The sequence below is a fragment of the Rattus norvegicus genome, chromosome 1 (assembly GCF_036323735.1).
Source record: "Rattus norvegicus strain BN/NHsdMcwi chromosome 1, GRCr8, whole genome shotgun sequence".
Classification (NCBI taxonomy): domain Eukaryota; kingdom Metazoa; phylum Chordata; class Mammalia; order Rodentia; family Muridae; genus Rattus; species Rattus norvegicus.
The window spans coordinates 153,823,990-153,843,192 of record NC_086019.1 but is presented as its reverse complement, the minus strand read 5'-3'; the positions used below and the strand labels follow the sequence as shown (position 1 = coordinate 153,843,192).

Sequence of the window (19,203 nt, the reverse complement as noted above, 5' to 3'; positions counted from 1 at the left end):
ACGTGTGAACCAAAGATGGAGCCCAAGCAACCCTAGCGAAGGTTGTGGTAGATTCGGGCGCGGGAGGCGGCCATAAGCTGCCGTCATTCTGCCGAGTGGTGAGTAAACTGTGCCAGTGTCGGGAGAGGAGACCGGGAAGCTGTGTGTGCTGACCGGGTATTCAGTTGCACCCCCGAGGGGAATACCTGGCTGAATTTTTTGAGTTTAATTTCAGAATTACTGCCGATTTACAAGGTAACCTTGGCTAAGTTTAATTTTCCGATGCTCGGTTTTAATGCAGAAACTTTTGGAAATCTTTGTAGTATTTCAAGGTGTCATTTTCTCTGATGGGAATTTATTAACCGAGAAATAATAACAGGAAGAAGAAACGGGACTTGAAGCCTGGGAACTTGACTTAAACTTTTAAATCTGCATTGCATTTTCAAGGCTAATTTTAAGTCGAGATTTATGGAACTTTGCACATGCACCATTTTCCAAGTCATTTCTATATATATATATAACAGGTACCCAAGATTTGCTAAGACATTGCTCCAGTGTTGTCACAGGTGACCCATGACAGTCTTGATTTATATCAGGTTATTTCTGGGTTTGGATTTATTGCTACTGTTTTATCTTTTGAAATAGGGTCTTGTAGTACATTCAGGAATCACAAACCTCCTGCCTCAGTTTCCCAATAATGTGTCACCACACCCAGGAACTCACAACCCTTCTCCTCAGTGTCCCAATAGTAGTCACGACAGGCGGCAGACTTTTGCTTTTCCTGTCACTTCACTCGGAAGTATGTTTTTAAAGAGCCGAATCTCTGCAAACCTGCCATTCTACTCTCTGATATTCATCATATGTATACTGGCCTATAAGCCACTTTCCATCTAAAGGGTCTGTGTGCGTGTGTACTGTGGGCCAGAAAAAGGCATCATATCGCCCTAGGCCTGGAGTTAGAGGTGTGAGCTTCGATGTGGGTGCTAGTCCTTGAACCTGGGTCCTCTGGAACAGCACGTGCTCATAACTTCAGCAATCTCTCCAGCCCCAGATTTTTACTTTTCATCGCGTGTATGTGCCCAAGTGTGAGCTAATGTTCACACCTGCAATGCAACGAAGGTAGAAGAGGATTCCAGCTCCCTGGAACAAGTTATGGGCAGTTCAGCAAACCCATTATAGAGCTGAAGAGCAAATCCTCATCTGTTCCAATAGTGTTCACTCTCAACTACTGAGCCATCTCTCTAACGCCTCACACCAAACTGTCTTTACAAAGTGCTTACACTTACTTGAAATACAATGTATAGTTCCACCAGCAGCATGGCATGGCTTTCCTCAATGCTTCCAAGTGAGATTTTCTAATTTTACTACTTGTGTACCTAAATGACACCACTATGTGATCTTAGTTTACTACCTAATGTTTCTGTCAAGGTTTACTGGCTGTTGGTTTGTTTTTGTTTTGTTCTGTTTTGTTTTCCTGATGTTAAGCTCCCCCTTACCCTTCCGAGGTCTATTTAGCACAAGCTCTTTGGGTTTTGTTTTCCTGTGGTAAGTTTTCCTCTTGAAGTATATTCAAGGATTGCCCTGAGCTGATCCTGCTGGGCCCACCCCCCAACTGTTGGAACTACAGGCATGACACCATGTCTGAATTAAATCAGTTTGTATCTGTTTCATGCTCATAGTAATTGCTTAGGAAACCAAGATTGTGGAGTGTCTGTCTTGTGCTATTTTTCATGTTCAGGCTTCTGTTATGCTTAATTGGGAGAAGGGAATCTTTTGCTGTATGCCATATATACATTGACCTTTCAGATTATAAAGTTAATCTACAACTCTTACAATTATTTTTTAAATGGGATTGTTGTTTTTTAGGTCCAAGATGGAAAGTCATAAACCAAGTACTAACAAAGATGATTTAATATTTAATATCATACCCAGAAAAATCAAACAACTTCCAGAATCAGACAGGTAAGATTCCTTAGTATGTTTTTACCAAAATTTTATAAGATTATCTTAAATTTGAAGAATTGTGCATAAATAACAGAGGATACCAAAGGAAACTGCGCTGTATTTTTTGCTTTGATGGGGAAAAAAAAAAAAAAAAAACTGAAACCCAGAGACACTAACCATTTTGTGCACTGTATAACTCATTGTGGAAGCTGAAACTTAGAACTCATCTTTGGAAATATATAATTGATGAACCCACCTTTCCATTCAGCTTTTAGGGTGATGTAAAACTGTATGAATCCACTTACAAATAAACTTAAAAGACCTTTTCATGTTACCCTATCTCTTATCTTCTCAATGTATTTCTATATGCTTACCTTTAGTAAGAGTACCATGGAGTATTTTGATAGATGGAATGACAGAGAAATGGATGTTTAAAGATCTTTAAGATGAAAAGGATAATTTAAGAAGCATGCTGATATTGAAAAGGTAGTATAGGCAAGTACAGTGCACTTCCACAGACTACTCATACCTTCTTGTCCATCAGAAAGTCTGAGTGGGTTAGTTACAGTAAGGTCATGTTGATCTGGGTCTATGCACCTGTGCTGAGGTCAGAGGACAACTTTCAGGAGTCTGTTCTGCCCTTCCGTGTGGGTCCTAAGTATGCAACTCAAAGGTTGTCTGTCAGGTTGATTCTGCCCAGTCATGAAACCTTTGAGAAGAGGAAAAGGTGTAGGAAGAACAGGAACAGGATCATAGAAGTGACTAAGCCAGAATCTGTCATATTTGAGGAAACATCAAGAGGTGCCTATAATAGGGTTCCGAGAATGAAAAAAAAAAAACCAGATAACTTTACTGTCTATTCCAGCCAGTTTGAGTTAGAGGCACTGGCAAAGTAGGTACAGACAGCTGAGGTAGAAAATGTGGAACATTACTGTGGCAACTGCTGCATCTTCGGGTGTGGAAGTCACACCAATTCCACTTTTGGTTGGCACTTCCCATCTTCTAAGAGAGAACCTTTAATTGAGCGGCCGTGAAGAACTTGATAAATCTACGCTGCTGTGTGTCTCTCACCACCACCCTACCTACATAGACACCCCCATTTAGTTGTTTCCTGAGAATCAGAACAGAGCACTTACACGAGGTACGGGAAGCTGTGATGCCTAGTGTAAGAAGTTAGAAGATGACTGAACACAGGAAGAGAGCGGGCTTCCAGTGGGATCTAAATCAAATCAGCGAGGATCACTGGAAACTGAGCTGAAACTCAACTAAGATTTAGCTTGCAAACAATAGAGATGTTTCATTTTAAAACCACAGCAGATTAACAGTATAGCTGGGAAACAACCAAGTGTTCTTTTCAAATTTCAGTTCCACTATATCTGAGCATGGTTAAAATAGGGGTGAGTCCTATTTCATGGCTTTTATCTATTAAATATTTGTAAATGTGCTCAAGTTCCCATTTCTTTAACCCTACAAAATTCAGGCTTCTCACACTGGGGCTGTAGTTCTTTAATAGTTTTCTAATTCCTGAGCCATCTTTAGACTTCTGAAAACCTCAACTTCAGTCTCTTCTCACATAGCCAACTATGAGAACCTCCAAAGCAGAATGCAGTTTTCCTTGTGCCTTTAGCAACAAGGCACCTTTACAAAACTGGTTCTCAGTGAATGAAATGAAAGCATGATCTTACAGTGTGCGACACTTCAGTAGTGATGACTTAGAATAGTTTTAAAATAAATAAAATTACAGAACCTAGGGGAGGTGAAAAATGGGAAACATGAAACAGTGGACCATACTGCAGCTCACAAAACAAGCAGTGAAAACATATAAACTACCTATAATAGCCTCATTATAACATGCAAACACACTAACTCTGTTACATACAGATTGGATGTATATCTGAAGTTGTTTATAGATACAATGGGTTTAAGTTGGTAATTAATAAATAGTACTACCTTAGAATGTGTTGTGCTTTTAAGTATTATGAAAACTCAAGAGCCAGGCATCTTCCTCTTCAGAGCTGTTTCCTGTTACATAATTACTGGCAAAGTTCTAAACAGTTCTTTACTAAAATCACAAAATGCATACAGCTAGTGCCATTGTCTCAAGTCTTTTTAGAATAGAAATGTCGATGTGAAGCTATAATTTTATTTTGGTTTTATGATCCTGCAAGGGTTAAGTTTGTCTGATTCTTCCCAGGGTACTGATAAGTTCTCTAACATACCGGAGTAAGAGAACTGAAACAGGTTATTTCCCTCATCCTCAGGAATCTGCTTGAATATGGATCAGCATATATTGGACTTAATGCTGCTTTTGGGGGCCTAATAGCAAACAGTCTATTTCGGCGAATTTTGAACGTGACACAAGCTCGAGTAGCATCTAGCTTGCCAATGGCTGTGATCCCATTTTTGACAGCAAACCTGTCCTACCATAGTTTTGTAAGTTTACCTTTGAGTACAGGTATGTTTAATTTCATTATCATCCAAGCCTGCATTTATGCATACTATATACACTTATATATACTTCACTCAAAACTGAAGGATTAGAACCGAGTAGGTGTGAGCTTTAATGAAGTGTTTAGGGAAGACCAAATCTATTCAACAACTGATTCAGCTTAGGTCTGCCAACCAACCAGTGAGTACATATCCACAGCCGTCAGTCACACACTTCCCTGACCTGAAGCAGCATTCCCAGTGCTGCCTTTGTTTCTTGTTAATTTGCACATTATATGCAAGTTTTCTCTTTTTAAAAAGATGTTTTTATTTAGGTATGTGTTTTGTCTGACTGTACATTTGCACACCAGGTAGTGGTACTGGACCCCATATACTAGTTACAGATAAGGGTGAGCTGCCACGTGGGTGCTGGTAATTGAACTCAGCACTTAGTGCCATTGCTCTTAATTGAGATCTCTCTCCAGCCCTGTATGAAAGTTCTTTAAAGTATAAGTATGTTGTGGGAATACAACTCTGTAATCTCTGAAGTACTATGTGCATTGCAGCATTTAGCAAAATGAAAGACATAGTGTCCCATGTGTCCTGAACATGTATTGTTATGTGTTCTATATGCATGACCCTTCTTATTAAAAACAGATTGGGGAAAGGGGTCAATTTTGTGTTTTCTCCTAAATAATAATCCAAATTTCTGAGAATCCAGAGTCAAGATTTGTTTTCCTGTTTATCAGTATTTCCTATCCAAGGCCTTAATACATGCTAAGCATGTATTCACACCAAGCTACAGTCCATCCTCTATAATTATTCCTTTGACATGATATGCACCATTTTTTGCTGTGTCACTGAAAATAAAATGTGAACCTTATATTCTTTAAGTCACATTTGCTTAAATATCATAATCACTTATTTCCTAGGTAATTTGAACTGTGAAATCTGTACGACAACACGGGGTACACTAGTTGGTTTTGTTCTGGGTGGTCTGTACCCCATCCTTTTGGCTATACCCGTGAATGGGGGCCTTGCTGCCAGGTAGGACTATGTTCTTATTTAAAAACCCTCAATTATACGACTGTCTAAGGAACTCTGAACTTAAAAAGAGCAAATATATCCTTATGTTAAGTCATTTCAGGAATTTTTAAGATATTGTCATGCTGTGCCTATTGGTGTTCAGTTCAGGTCACTAACCTTTATTTGTATATTAAATGCTTGCTACAAAACAAGCCAGTGTGAGTGCTGTAGGTCTAGCTAACAGCTGTACTACATATAACATTGAGAGTTTGTGTGTTTGTCCTAAAGGAATAAATAAGCTATCAGAAAACTGCTACCTATAAGCCTTCCACAATTCCAGTTACTCTTGAATTCTTTTAGCAATATATTCTGTGTAGTTTTGGAGGGGAACTAGACAAAAGGCACAAAAAAGCCAAACCATTTTTTAAGAATAAGACACAAAAGAGAATGGCAGTAATCAAAGTGTCTATGAAACCCAACAACGAATATATACCAGTAAGAAGACTGTATATATGTTTACAATAACTTATAATAGATTTATGTTTGATCCTTAATATGCTTTCTTACAGGTATGAATCAAGTCCTCTACCACAGAGGGGAAACATCTTCAATTACTGGATTACTATTTCTAAGCCTGTCTTTAGAAAAATGTTATTTCCTACTTTACTTCAGACTGCTTTTGCAGCATATCTTGGGTCTAGACAATATAAACTCCTCATAAAGGCCCTTCAGTTACCTGAACCTGATTTAGAAATTCAATGATTTGAAGCAAACATGTACAAAAATAAAATGTTGAAAATTATCTGCCTGCAATATTGAAAGTATACTTGTAGGTTTTTCACAAGGTACAACTCTGACCTGCAATTAAAGACTACACAAAATGTGGAATTCCAATAAAAGCTACCAAAGGGGCATAGTTGTGAGACTGGGAATGTAAATTAGTGGCAGACTGACTATTAAAACATACATGAGGTCCTGGGTTTAATCCCTAGCTCAACAAACAAGAATTGAGCAATTTCTCTTGTTTGCCCAATGCTATTTCTTATCCATTCCTAATACCACTCCTTTACACTAAAGCATTTAGTTTGGTAGAAAACACAAGAAGAAAAAACTATCTACAGAGCCACAATCCTCCCAAAGCCAAAATGGAAAGTATTTTTTCTTAATTCGGGGTGTTTCTTCATAAAGGATTAATCCCAGCCTATAGCCTGTAAAGCTACAGAATTTAGAAAGTTATTGAAGCTTCTACCTACTATGGAGTACTTTAGTTCCTCCTCCCCCCATGGATGGTGCTGAGCAAGTTAACCTCAGTTACTCAGAGGAACCTCGCTCATTTTACTTCCCTAGCACAGCACCAGCTTTACCCTTACTATTCTGTTTTCTGAATTATGTTTGCGGAATCATTTCCTTAGATCATTTTTTTGTTTCTGGAGTGATCTGTATTCTTCCCAAGTGTTTCATATCCTTGTTTAAACTACTACCTTTTGGAATTAGAATGAACACTAACAATTCCTGTGATCACAAATCCTGCATTGTTGGTATTATCCACTAACTGCAGAGCTTCTAAGATCATGAAATTTGGATACAGTCTCGGTAATACACACTACATCAATTCTCCATAAAGTAAGCTAGTAACAGAAGAGAATACCAAAGTCTAGAACCATACTAAGTATGGTTTCCTTTACAGTACATTTAAACTATTCCTTCTAAATACTGGGTCTTGTTGATTTAGAAAAGGCAGCATTTTTGGATGTGTTAAATAGGCTTTTATTGAAAGAAAAAAAATACCATGGCGTGCCTAGCAAGTGGGAAGAAAAGGCAGGGCCTCAGGTTTGAGGCTAGCTAGTGATTTCTCATCCAATGCAAGACCCTTGTCTCCATCAACAAAACAAGGTCATTACTAAAATATTAGTCAAATGTAGCAGTTTTCAGAATGCTGTGACTTGTTCTTTCAAAAAACACACAAAATGTATTCTCTATTCAGTTTTTTTAAGAGTATAATTATGAGGGAAGGAAGTTTCCAAGAGAAAGGGAAGGTGTTTACAGTATCTTGCCCTAGGTTAGTTATGTGATTTCTTTTGCTTTCTTTCTAGAGTCCCCATGATTTAATGTTTTACTTTTAGAACTGCAATGTAAAAATGTGCTTTGTATATGATTGCCTATTTTACAAGGAATAATAGCAAAAGCAAAGGTTTTCTGATACAAAGCTGCCCACCTACATTCTCACTTTTAACTAATGAGTAATTCAATTGATCAAAGTAAAAATAATATAATTACTACATTAATTTCTTAGGTAATACAGATGGTATATAATCAACTTAGTAATTCAGAATCCAATGATATAACCAAGCTGCTTGATAAGTGCAAACTGTTTACTATGCTAAAACTATCCCAGCACATTTTTACGTTGCAGTTCTAAAAGCAACCTGAATGAATTTTGAGTATCCAAGTTACAGTGTAAACCAACTATTTCATATCATCTTCCTCTTCTATCTGCATATTTCCCAAATGAACCAAAAAATAAATAAATAACTAAGTCTAGACCGGATGACAAATGCATTAGCAGATTCCAACAATAATGAAAAATGACTGGTTTCTGAGTGCTTTTTTACTTATAGTAGGAAATTAGCCTTTCTCATCCAGAATATAAAGATTCTTACAGAATACTCCAGAAATTTTAACACAGACCAATAGAAACTCTATCATTCATCAGAAACTTGAACACATTCAATGAGATCAAGTACTCAGAAGATCCAAGATGCCAAACCCTGGGATTGCACACATGCTCTTGATACCCTAAGTTAGCACCCACACATTGTCTATCAGAATCACTTTTTCAAAACATACAATCAATGCATCTATTTTAAAACACTAATCTTTTAGATACAGACTTCATTCTACTCAACAAGGTGTCTGTCTTCCACAGCAGCTCTTTACATTCCAGAAATACACTCGAGAGGTTTGTGATCACTGCTAGCCTATTTATGTCATTCTAACCCACTAAATCTAATGTCCTTGATTGTGTAAAATCTAATGTTTCTTGATGAAACTATAATTCTCTTCTCCAATTACAATTTTTTAAAAGTATGTGATAAATTTAGTGTTATTGCCATGAATGGGGGAAAAAAAGGTGTAATTTTGTTCCAAAATTAACTTAGTCTCATGGATCTCTATTAAGTCTTTCAAGCATTCCAGAGAATCTTTTCATATCTCCATTTCTGGAAAGTGTAATCAGTATAGAAGTAATTTGGGACCTTGGAAATGGCATTCATGTTTTTCAGCAGATGCCAAATTTTTGACCGACATGGCTCCCACAATTACTGTTACCATCAGTCCAGTCAGTTAACAGGTTGTAGGAAAAGATTCGTTTTTGCAGATACTGCTAAGCTGTTTAAAGAGAAGAGAAAAAGATTAATTTAGCGAGTATGAAATGTACAGATATTTAAAATATTTTGAATACTTTGTTGGATATACCAGAGGTGTGACTACATTTTTTAACAAACATACTTTTAAGTATGGTTAAAAAAAGGACAAAAACTTAAGTCACTATGATAGAAATACTATGCCAATATGTGTTAGTCAATTAATGTATGAATATTAACTATCATAGGAAGACAGGTATTTAAAAGCTACATTCTTTGGTTTTCGATCATTTTTACACAGGGAAAAATCAGGAATAAAACCTGAAACAGTTCCCCAAATACTAAATTGTTCTCAATCATCACAGTAAATACACCCAAACCTGAAAATTTCAAAGCAATCTATTTTATATTTCAGAACTCTCTATCAAAATACTAATTCACAACACAATTTTCTAAAAATAGTAAGACAACAGTTTTATATTAATAACTTTTTTAATTAACAAGTAGTGAACAGGACACTTAAGATACTGTTTACTACACACTGAAATAAACAACTGCTGTAAATTAAGAAATCCAAACATTTACAGTAAAATGTGCTTACACATAAATATGATCAAATTTATTTAAAGGCCCTGATAGGTCCTAATACATGCAGTTACCATGTAAAAACAAGACCATGAGTTGATGCAAAAAATGACAAAAATCACTGTCACCAAAACTAGAAAAGAAACAATGAAATGGAAACAGAAAAGACAGTTAATAAGACATAGGGACCTAAGAAAGCAGCTTTAAAAATAGGACACTCTAATCTTGCCACTGCTGAGACTCCTAATTCTCCAAACTGCCATTTATAAAATGACAGTTTAAACTCTACTTGGAATATCAAAACATCCCAATTCAGAAACTGATTCTCCCCAAGTTCACACTTCAAATGTAGGAAAAGCACTGAGGTTAAGAAAATATTCCACAGAAATGGCATAATCTTTTAGGAAAACAAACTTACTGCTTCCAGAACCTTTCGATTAAGTCTATATTAACAACAACCATTTTTCTTATTTTCATCCATTACTTTCCAATGTCATGTTAGAGATGAATAAATTCTTTGAGCCCATAACTGAAAGATCAACAAACCTGATTTTATTATGACACCATATTTTTGTCATCGGTTCTGCACAAAATTATATACAAAGAAATATATACAAAAATGTTCAAGTATTAAATTTCAATTCAAGGCTTCTGTTTCAAAAGCTACATTTAACATACTTCAGAAAAAGCACAAATTAGTCATTTGAAATAAATTTCCAACTACTTTTGGTTTATATATATATGTATATATATATAATTCAGTAGGCACTAAAATCCATGCAGCTGCATTGTAGGGGCTTGTTCCTACCCTTGTAGAAGCAGGTCCGTCACTCCAAGTTGTGAGTTTGGCTACTACCCATTCATGCTCAAGTGCAGTAGATAATTTTACAAAATGTGATATACTGAAACCAGAGACTAATGTAGGTCTCAAAATCATATTATCTAGCAACAAAACATTTACAGTTAGTTGTGCAAGAACAAGATTCCATTTCCATAACCAAATAACAAAATAAAACATCTTATGTGTAAGATAACTTACATCTTTGGACTGCTGGAAAATACTTAATTATGAACATTTTAAAAATAAAAGACAGCAGAAGCCCTGATATTACCTCTGTTTCCTTATTTCTTATACTACCTTTTAAAATAAAGCAGGAAATGTGGCCAGCAGCTGGTCCCGTCTCTTCTGCCCCAACAGCTGTATCCACTTTAGCACAAAGAAAAACAAGGATGCTAAATACGGATATCCTTTATCAAACAGTGATGTTTCACAAAGAATTTAATATATCTCTTGCATTTCAGAGCATCAGAACACACATTTAGACATGTGGACAATAGAAGAAAGATGTTTCCATCTTTGGAAAAACAGTATCAATCATATAATTAGTTTTAAAAAGTATTTTTAAGTAGGACAAAAGTTTTAGAAATAGGGAGAAGATTCTTTGTGAAGCCTCACTTTACATGTTTTCATTCACATTTCACAACCTTCAATATCTAATAATCGTACAGAAATTTAGCCTAAATTTTAATACAACAAAAATAAATACTTTCAACAATTTCTTCATACTCATTGATAGGTATACTGTGCTGGTCCTCAAAGAAACATTTCATTTATCGTCTTCTAATTAAAACACAAATCTGATGGGTAAATTAATTTCCATCTTCTCAAGTGGTGAAATATTAGGATCTTTAAATAGATTGTATTTCTGCATTTTCTACTGAAAACTAGAAGGCATTCTTAAGTATTTTAGGAGATTTGTCATCTCCAGAAAAATACCACATTTGCGCATGCCTCAATACTTATTGTCAACCTTTGAAAAGTTGCTCTACAATTGGAATTCCAATTTGCACCTTGTACAACTCGGAACTTCCATTCAACTTCACCTGTTTCACTGTCTCCAAACTGTATCTCTATTAGCAGGTTTCAGTGTACAGTTGGAACCGATGTCATCCAAGGCCATGTCCACACTGGGGACAGAAGAGCTAGGTACACGCAAAACTCTGAACAAGGGGACACATTTAACAGCTATTTCAACCATTAGCAACTTAAGTACATTAATGACCAGCACAAGTCTGTTTCCAGGGTGGACAAGGCCCAAATTAAGACTGCCCTCCCACCTTTAAAAAGAAAAAAGAAACAAACAAAAAAGGTATCACACACACACATTGAGATGTTTGCCCATTAAATTAGGCTAAGCAGCAGAGCATGAGCGTTACGTGAAGAGATGGATCCTTACCAGGTTGTGAGGCGGGAACGACTGTTCTGTAACCCCTACAACGGAGCCTGGCAGGAAGGAAATCACCTAAAAAAGAAACTGTCAGAGAGATTTAATAGTCACAGGTTATCATTAGGAGTTGGTTACAGTGTCACATTCATGCTTTTAGCTAAACACTTAAAAGACTTAATATTACTTTTTTTCCGCCTCTCAAATGCGTCCGGTGAAGATGTCCCACTAAGGTGTTTTACATGGTGTAAGGGTGTAGAAAGGGGTAAACGCGGATAAAGAGCAGATTACTTGACCCTACATTTTAAGAGAAGACGACGCCTTCCGAGCGCACGCCGAGCAGAACTCCACCGACACCTTATCCTTGTCCACATGGAGACACACTCCTCCCGCCGCGTCGTCCTCTTCCAGCAGCTCCTGAGGCTGCTTCCCAACCGGCAGGGCGTAGTCATGGTCACCGGCGGGCGAGTCTCTGAAGAGTGAAGTGGTCAGCCGCAGTCCCACGCCGCTCAGCCGGCTCAGCAGGCGAGCCAGTCCGGTCTCGTTGGCTAGGACAGCCCGTAGGTAGCGACTCTCCTCCTGCAGTGCTTGCACCCGTTTGCCCAGCTCCCGATTCTCGGCCCGCAGCTCCTGGTTCTCGGCTGCCAGTCCCCGGACTCGACTCTCCAGCCCCATCACATACTCCTTCTTCTTGAGCCGATTAAGTCGGGCAGCGGCCGCCGCCGCCTTCCGAGGACTCTTAGTCGTCGCTTGGTTGTTGTCGTTGGTGCCACCGCCTCCTCCCGGAGACTTTCTCCGCCTCTTTTCCCCGCCGCCGCGGTCGCTGCCGCTGCTGCAGCCTCCGATGCCATTTAACAGCCTCTGCAGCAAGTCAGAAAAGCGCTGCATCTCTGCGGCCGCGGTCTCGTCGTCGTCGTCCCCCCTCAATAGGCCACCACTATCCGAGCCTCCGCCGGACGAGGACAGGGGCCCGGGCGAGCTGAGCCCGGGCTCCAGGTGCCAGTCCGGTTGCCGAGGGTCCAGCAGATCGGCCAGCTCCAGCCCGGAGAGAAAGTCCATGTCCTCCTGCTCTTCTTTGGGGACCATAGCGATCGCGTCCTCCTCCTCCTCCTCCATCTTCAGTGGCGAGGGCGCGGGCGCGCGCACGGCCACGCTGCCGCGACTCCCCCTCCGGGCCTCCGGCTCGCCCCCGTCCCCGTGAGGTTGCTCGCGGTCAGGGGATCCGGGCCTTGACGTCTCCGTCCCCGCGGCTGCCCCAGTCGGGTCCGGGGGAGGCGCGCGCGTGGCGGGCGGCTCCTGGCTGTCGCGGCGGCTCGGGAAGTCGCGGCCCGAGGCTGCCAGCAGCTTGGTCAGGCTGTGCCTCATGAGGCTGAGCGGCGGGCCCGGGTAGGCCGCAGCCCCTGAGACCCCGGGCCCCCGCGCGCAGAGCCACAGCGCCGGGCCGACCACAGGCGCCGGGAAGGTCTGAGTGGCCTCCCGCGGCCGCCCAACCCCCCGCACGAGGCGGGGGGGAAGGCAGTGGAAGCGCGAAGCGGCGAGGCCCGAGAGGAGTCGGCCGCGCCACCCAAACAGCGGCCTGGCCGGAAGTTACTCTCTCCCCACCCCGCCCACAAAAACGCGCTTCTCTCCAGCCAGAGTGTCGCGAGATTCCGAGCGCTTTCGAGGTGCAGTAACTCCTGCTCTGCGGTGATGTCATAGGAGCCGCGGCAAAAACAATAAAACCTAGGTTTCTATCCCCCACATGCAGCGGTGCTACCCAGTACCAATCTCCGCAACCCAATACTTGAAGTCTAGACATATTTGACACACCTATATAAAAAGCTATTTTATGAGCAGTTTTATTTTTTGCTGTTTCTCTCTAGACTGCAAGAAAAACAACTATGGAAATAGTCCCTGCTAAAACAAAAGGCTAATCTTCAAATCTGAGAAACACAGTCAGGGACTAAACCCTGGGCGACATTCAGAGGTCCTTAGTCTCAGAAAATGATCATTGTTACTGCTATTATTGTTGTCATCGGACCAATTTTATTTTATCATTTATTTATTTGTTTTTGTAACAAGGGTCACTGCAGTATTAGCTGATTTGCCAGGAGTGGTTGGTTTGTTTATTGGTCTCTTGTTTTGCTGTTTTTCTTCTGCTTTTTTTCTTCTTTTGTCAAGCCACAACAGTTCCTTATCCTTATCCTTTTAAAATACCAACTTTTTGAAAAGACCAAGTCTTGAAGAAAACACTACTTCATTTTTAATAAAATTTAATTCATTTTTAATAAAATTCTGGACCCGTGGTTCTGGATTGCTCGTGCTGTTTCTCTGGTTTCATCCAGCATTTAAGAGCTGAAACGTTTACAAATGCTCTACAATTTAACGAAACACCACACCTTAGCTCCTGTTTTCCAAAAAAAAGCTAATGAAAGTACAGATGAACTAGAGAGAGAAGGGAGGTTAGTTGCTGAATAAAATTGCATGAAAGCATGCTTTAATTAAGTTCAATGTGAATTAGGATTCCTGTCAGTATGCGTTCGAGCTTGTGGGGACACACACACCCCCCAGTGCTAGCGCAGGGGTCCAGGGGATGGATGTAGCTTCTATGGGGTCTTAGGCTGGCCTCTGCTAATTAAAGAACTAAAAGCAGGAAAAACTCGAACATAATCAGCTATTAAAAATGAAACACACACACAGAGATTGGGGAGTTTAGTGTTCTTGGTGGACTGGGATCTGTCCCCCTCCTCCTCCTCCCATTTTGAATGGATGAACTTAAGCAAAGAAAGAGGAACCTACACGCCCAGCCACATCTTCAAGTAAACATTTTCAGGACCAGCTTCAACTAGGCAAGAGAAAAGGAATTACATGGCTTTGTCACAGGTAAGAGTGGTGAGGAAGAAGCCCGAGGGGGTGATCTTTATTATTTATCTGTGGCCCCTTCCCCTATGTGCCACCCATCAGGCAGCTGTCTGCTTCCTGATTCCTTACAGCACACTCCACCTGTTCGCACGGGGAAAGTGATGTCAAGACAAAACACCTGTTCCCAGAAGACAACAGAGGAAAGGGTTTATTTTTGTGCTAGATAGACCTTGGCCCAGAAACATATGATTCAGGATGCTCTGAATGACAAATTCCAACTTGGAAATAGTTTCATAAAAGCTACAGAAGAAAAGAAAGTCATGAATCAGGGCATTTTTTCAAATAGGTAGGTAGATTCACGCAAAGTGAGGGAAGCCCTGTCACGGTTCTCAGATGTGCCCGACAAAACCCTAAGCTTTGGGGTGAGTGGGAGCTTCTGATCTGTTAAACAAATATTTTCCCAACAGTTCTACAGTTTATAGTTAAAAGGATATAAACCCAGGCATAGAGGTGGACGATGAATTAACATAAGGCAACTAAAAATAGCCCGAGATAGTTTCCTACTGTACATCCCAGCTCTGCACAATCGTGAAGGTGTAGCCTGTCTTTCAACCCTGTGGAATCTTTAACATAGAAATGTAATGGGTTTTTCTTTTCTGGGAAATTCAGTTCATAGTATACATAATGACACTAGAATAAATTCAGCACTGCCAGATAAAGATATTTCTAACCTTCCTTCACCTCCAAACTTAATTTACATATCAACAGAGGACCTCAAGTACAAGCCTAGAAAAAGACAATAGAGGTCTGCAACAATACAGGCCTAGTTTGAACCTGGCCTTAAAAAGACAGAGGAAGTCTCCTGCCTCAAAAACTTTACAATAAAAGGCCACAACCCAGAGCAGAGGACTCTCCCACCTCCTAGCTCGGATAGGAGCAGTGTTGACTTGTGAATGCAGAACGGTACTCACACATCAAGATGCTGTACTCTCCGGCTTGCCTTCAGCACAGGTGTCTTGGGGCTGAAACTGCCATCTCTGTTCATCTAAATACTTTTGCCTAAGTCAAAACTCAACATCATTGATGAATTTATTATGTTTTTACTGTATTATGAAATTTGGCTTACATAAATACGCACATATACACACATATACACACATAATCGTGTGTGTGTGTGATTTAAAAGCTTCCCAAATAGATTGAGAAGAAGCAGAAAAATTATACGAAAAGTTTGTTTCCTAAATGTAACGTCCTAAGAGAAAAAGTACTCAAAGCAAGAAAAGCCTCTCCCCAAAATACTTATTCCTCTTTCTCACCTCTCCTGAGCACTTCTTCACCTCCTCTTCCTTCCCTTCTCTCTCTCCCTCTCCCTCCCCCTCTCCCTCCCCCTCTTCTTCCTCCTTCTCCTCTTCACACTCTCCTTCCTCATAGTTGTCTTGTATTTCTAGCAATAGTGATCATTGCAAATATGATTAGCTAATGTAGAGATGAATTAATAGAGATCCCCAACCTATACCAACTGAGTCTGTACAATCAGAGATTTTTATGTTCATAGACACATATTCTTTCTTCCATTTTGACATGAACACCTTGTGGACAACTTTCACATTGTTGTACACTCACGTGTGAATAGAATATCGTTTCCTGGACTTTCCATTATATTTTTTCCTTTTTTAAAAATTAGATATATTTCTTTACTTTTTCTTTTACATTTCAAATGTTAATCCTTTTCCAGGCTTCCTGTCCATAAGCCCCCATCCCCTCCCCCTCCCGAATATGGGTATTCCCCCCACTTATCCCCTTCACTGCCCCTCCCCATATTTCCCCTGGACTGGGGATCCAACCTTGGGAGGACCAAGGGCTTCCCCTTACACTGATGCCCCAACAAGGCTATTCTCTACTATATATGCAGTTGGAGCCCTGGGTCAGTCCATGTATAGTCTTTCAGTAGTGGTTTAGTCCCTGGAAGCTCTGGTTAGTTGGCATTGTTGTTCTTATGGGGTTGCAAGTTCCTTCAACTCTTTCAATCATCCCTCTAATTAACCCCCAAAGGGGTCCTGTTCTCAGTTCAGTGGTTTGCTGTATTGGACATGATCTGGATGTGTCTCTCAGGAGAGATCTATATCTGGTCCCTTTCAGTATGCATTTTTTAGCTTCATCCATCTTATCTACTTTTGGTGACTGTTTATACATGGGCAACATGTGGGGAAGGCTCTGAATTGCCTTTCCTTCAGTCGCTGCTCTAAACTTTGCTTCCCTATCACCTACTATGGATATTATTTTCCCCTTTTAAGAAGAAGTGTGAGCATCTGCATTCTGGTCACTCTTCTTCTTGATCTTCTAGTGGTCTATGGATTGCTTATTGGGTAATTGGAGCTTTTGGGCTAATATCCACTTATCAATGAGTACATACCAAATGTGTTTTTCTGTGATTGAGTTACCTCACTCAGGATAATATTTTCTAGTTCATTACATTTGCCTATGAATTTCATGAAGTCATTGTTTTTGATAGCTGATTAGTACTCCATTGTATAGATGTACCACATTTTTTAATCCATTCCTCTGTTTAAGGGCATCTGGGTTCTTTCCTGCTTCAGGTTATTATAAATAAGGCTGCTATGAACATAGTGGAGCACGTGTCTTTGTTGTATGTTGGAGCATCTTTTGGGTATATGCCCAGGAGAGGTATAGCTGGGTCCTCAGGTAATGGAATGTTCAATTTTCTGAGGAACCTCCAGACTAATTTCCAGAGTGGTTGTACCAGTTTGCAATCCCACCAACAATGGAGGAGTGTTCCTCTTTTTCCACATCCTTGCCAGCATCTGCTGTCACCTGAGTTTTTTATCTTAGCCATTCTGACTGGTGTGAGGCAGAATCACAGGGTTGTTTTGATTTGCATTTCTCTGATGACTAAGGATGTTGAACATTTCTTTAGGTGCTTTTTGGCTATTCTATAATCTTCAGCTGAAAATGTTTTGTTTAGCTCTATAGCCCATTTTTTTAATAGGATTATTTGACTCTCTGGAGTCTAACTTCTTCAGTTCTGTATATATTTTGGATATTAACCCTCTATCAGATGTAGGATTGGTAAAGATCTTTTCCTAATCTGTTGGTTGCCATTTTGTCCCAATGACAGTGTCTTTTGCCTTACAGAAGCTTTGCAGTTTTATGAGGTCCTATTTGTCAATTCTTAATCTTAGAGCATAAGTCATTGGTGTTTTGTCAGGAAATTTTCTCTAGTGACCAAGTGTTCAAGACTCTTCCCCACTTTTTCTTCTATTAGTTTGAGTGTATCTGGTTTGATGTGGAGGTCCTTGATCCACTTGGACTTAAGCTTTGTACATGGTGATAGGAATGGATTGATCTGCATTCTTCTACATGCTGACCTCCAGTTGAACCAGTTGATATTTTGATTTCTTCCCTTCCAATTTGTATCCTTTGAACTGAAAGATCCCACGCAGAGAGACCCTTACTCAAGTCTTGGGAAATCGCAGACCCCAGACACAGAGAGACCATTTTGGATGTAATAAGCAAAGGCGAGGTTTATTACAGAGACCTATTACAGAGATCTCCGGGCTGACACGTATCCCGCGCAGGAGACAGAGGTGTCGGCCCCGAGAGGCTGGGAGAAATAGCATTTAAAGGCAGAGGCTGTGAGCCCAGGGGGTGGGGGATGTCAAAGGGGAAGGCACCACAAGTTACAGGATTGTTTTATGGCTCCAGGAGATAAGGGGACACCAGAAGGTTTTATGGCCCCCTGGTTCCTGGAACAGAGCTACTAAATCAGGAGAAGGGTAGGGTCTTCACGTCCTCATTATTTTTAAAAGTTTGTCAAAATTGATGAAGCATCTGTATTTGAAACACCTCTGGTTAGGCTTGGGCCGCCGGTTTCTTGGAGTGCTCTCTGTAGGACACAATGGCTGGAAAGCACAAGTAGGGGATTATCAGGGTCTGGAGGACATCTGGTTAAAGTATGACTCTGAGTAAGCTGGGGGGATGTCTGTGGATGGTTTATGGGTCAGTCTCGATAGCCTGAGCTGGATCCTGCATTCCTTTTCTTTATCTTTATGGCCTGCTATTCCTGGCGGCAGGGCTTAGCCCTGAGTCTGTGGCTTTTGGGGCTTACTCTTTTAATTTTATATTTCTAAACCTAGAATTCGTATAATTCTCCTTTCAGAACCTCCTTTCCTTGTCAGATTGCTCTGGCTAGGACTTCGAGTACTATATTGAACAAGTAGGAAGAGAGTGAGCAGCCTTGTCTAATCCCTGATTTTAGTGAGAATGCTTCAAGTTTCTCTCCATTTAGTTTGATGTTAACTAGTGGTTTGCTGTATATTGCATATACTATGTTTAGATATAGGCCTTGTATTCCTGATCTTTCCAGGACTTTTATCACAAAGAGGTGTTGGATTTTGTCAAATGCTTTCTCAGCATCTAATGAAATGATCATGTGGTTCTTATCTTTGAGTTTTTTTACATAGTGGATTACATTGATGGATTTTTGTATATGAAACCATCCCTGCATCCCTTGGATGAAGCCTACTTGATCATGATGGATGATCATTTTGAGGTGTTCTTGGATTCGGGTTGCAAGAATTTTATTGAGTATTTTTGCATCAATATTCATAAGGGAAATTGGTCTGAAGTTCTCTTTCTTTGTTGGGTCTTTGTGTGGTTTCGGTATAAGCATAATTGTGACTTCATAGAAAGAATTTGGTAGTGCTTCGTCTGTTTCTGTTTTGTGGAATAGTTTGTACAGTATTAGTATGAGGTCTTCTATGAAGGTTTGATAGAATCTGCACTGAACCCATCTG

General features: G+C 40.1%; 2 protein-coding genes across 7 annotated transcripts; one reads left to right on the top strand and one right to left on the bottom strand.

Moving 5' to 3' along the window:
* Window positions 1-6,178, top strand: Tmem126a (transmembrane protein 126A). 2 transcript variants are annotated; one of them, XM_006229689.5, is made up of 5 exons: window positions 1-234; window positions 1,846-1,941; window positions 4,185-4,378; window positions 5,283-5,397; window positions 5,946-6,178. In XM_006229689.5, the coding sequence occupies exons 2-5, from the start codon at window positions 1,853-1,855 to the stop codon at window positions 6,136-6,138; spliced, it is 591 nt and encodes a 196-aa protein (XP_006229751.1). In that variant the 5' UTR covers window positions 1-234; window positions 1,846-1,852; the 3' UTR covers window positions 6,139-6,178. The 2 variants fall into 2 exon arrangements, with proteins under 2 accessions (XP_006229751.1, NP_001011557.1); NM_001011557.2 differs by having other exon boundaries at window positions 14-98.
* Window positions 6,179-7,119: 941 nt separating this feature from the next.
* Window positions 7,120-13,649, bottom strand: Crebzf (CREB/ATF bZIP transcription factor). 5 transcript variants are annotated; one of them, NR_073441.1, is made up of 4 exons: window positions 11,850-13,431; window positions 11,561-11,638; window positions 10,462-10,530; window positions 7,120-8,763 (listed from the first exon to the last, which is right to left on the bottom strand). NR_073441.1 is itself a non-coding variant. In XM_008759646.3 (2 exons), exons 1-2 carry the CDS (start codon window positions 12,911-12,913, stop codon window positions 11,623-11,625), a joined length of 1,080 nt encoding a protein of 359 aa, XP_008757868.1. In that variant the 5' UTR covers window positions 12,914-13,649; the 3' UTR covers window positions 7,356-11,622. The 5 variants fall into 5 exon arrangements, 2 of the variants coding, with proteins under 2 accessions (NP_001258720.1, XP_008757868.1); NR_073440.1 differs by having other exon boundaries at window positions 7,120-10,530; NR_073439.1 differs by having other exon boundaries at window positions 7,120-10,530; window positions 11,561-13,431.
* Window positions 13,650-19,203: the final 5,554 nt, after the last annotated feature.

What these genes read in the sequence shown, in the direction of transcription:
- Crebzf (XM_008759646.3), bottom strand. Translation starts at nt 12,913, where the DNA reads ATGAGGCACAGCCTGACCAAGCTGCTGGCAGCCTCGGGCCGCGACTTC.
- Tmem126a (XM_006229689.5), top strand. Translation starts at nt 1,853, where the DNA reads ATGGAAAGTCATAAACCAAGTACTAACAAAGATGATTTAATATTTAAT. An exon ending in CAACTTCCAGAATCAGACAG is followed by an intron (nt 1,942 to 4,184) that starts GTAAGATTCCTT and finishes CCTCATCCTCAG; the next exon opens with GAATCTGCTTGAATATGGAT. An exon ending in AAGTTTACCTTTGAGTACAG is followed by an intron (nt 4,379 to 5,282) that starts GTATGTTTAATT and finishes CTTATTTCCTAG; the next exon opens with GTAATTTGAACTGTGAAATC.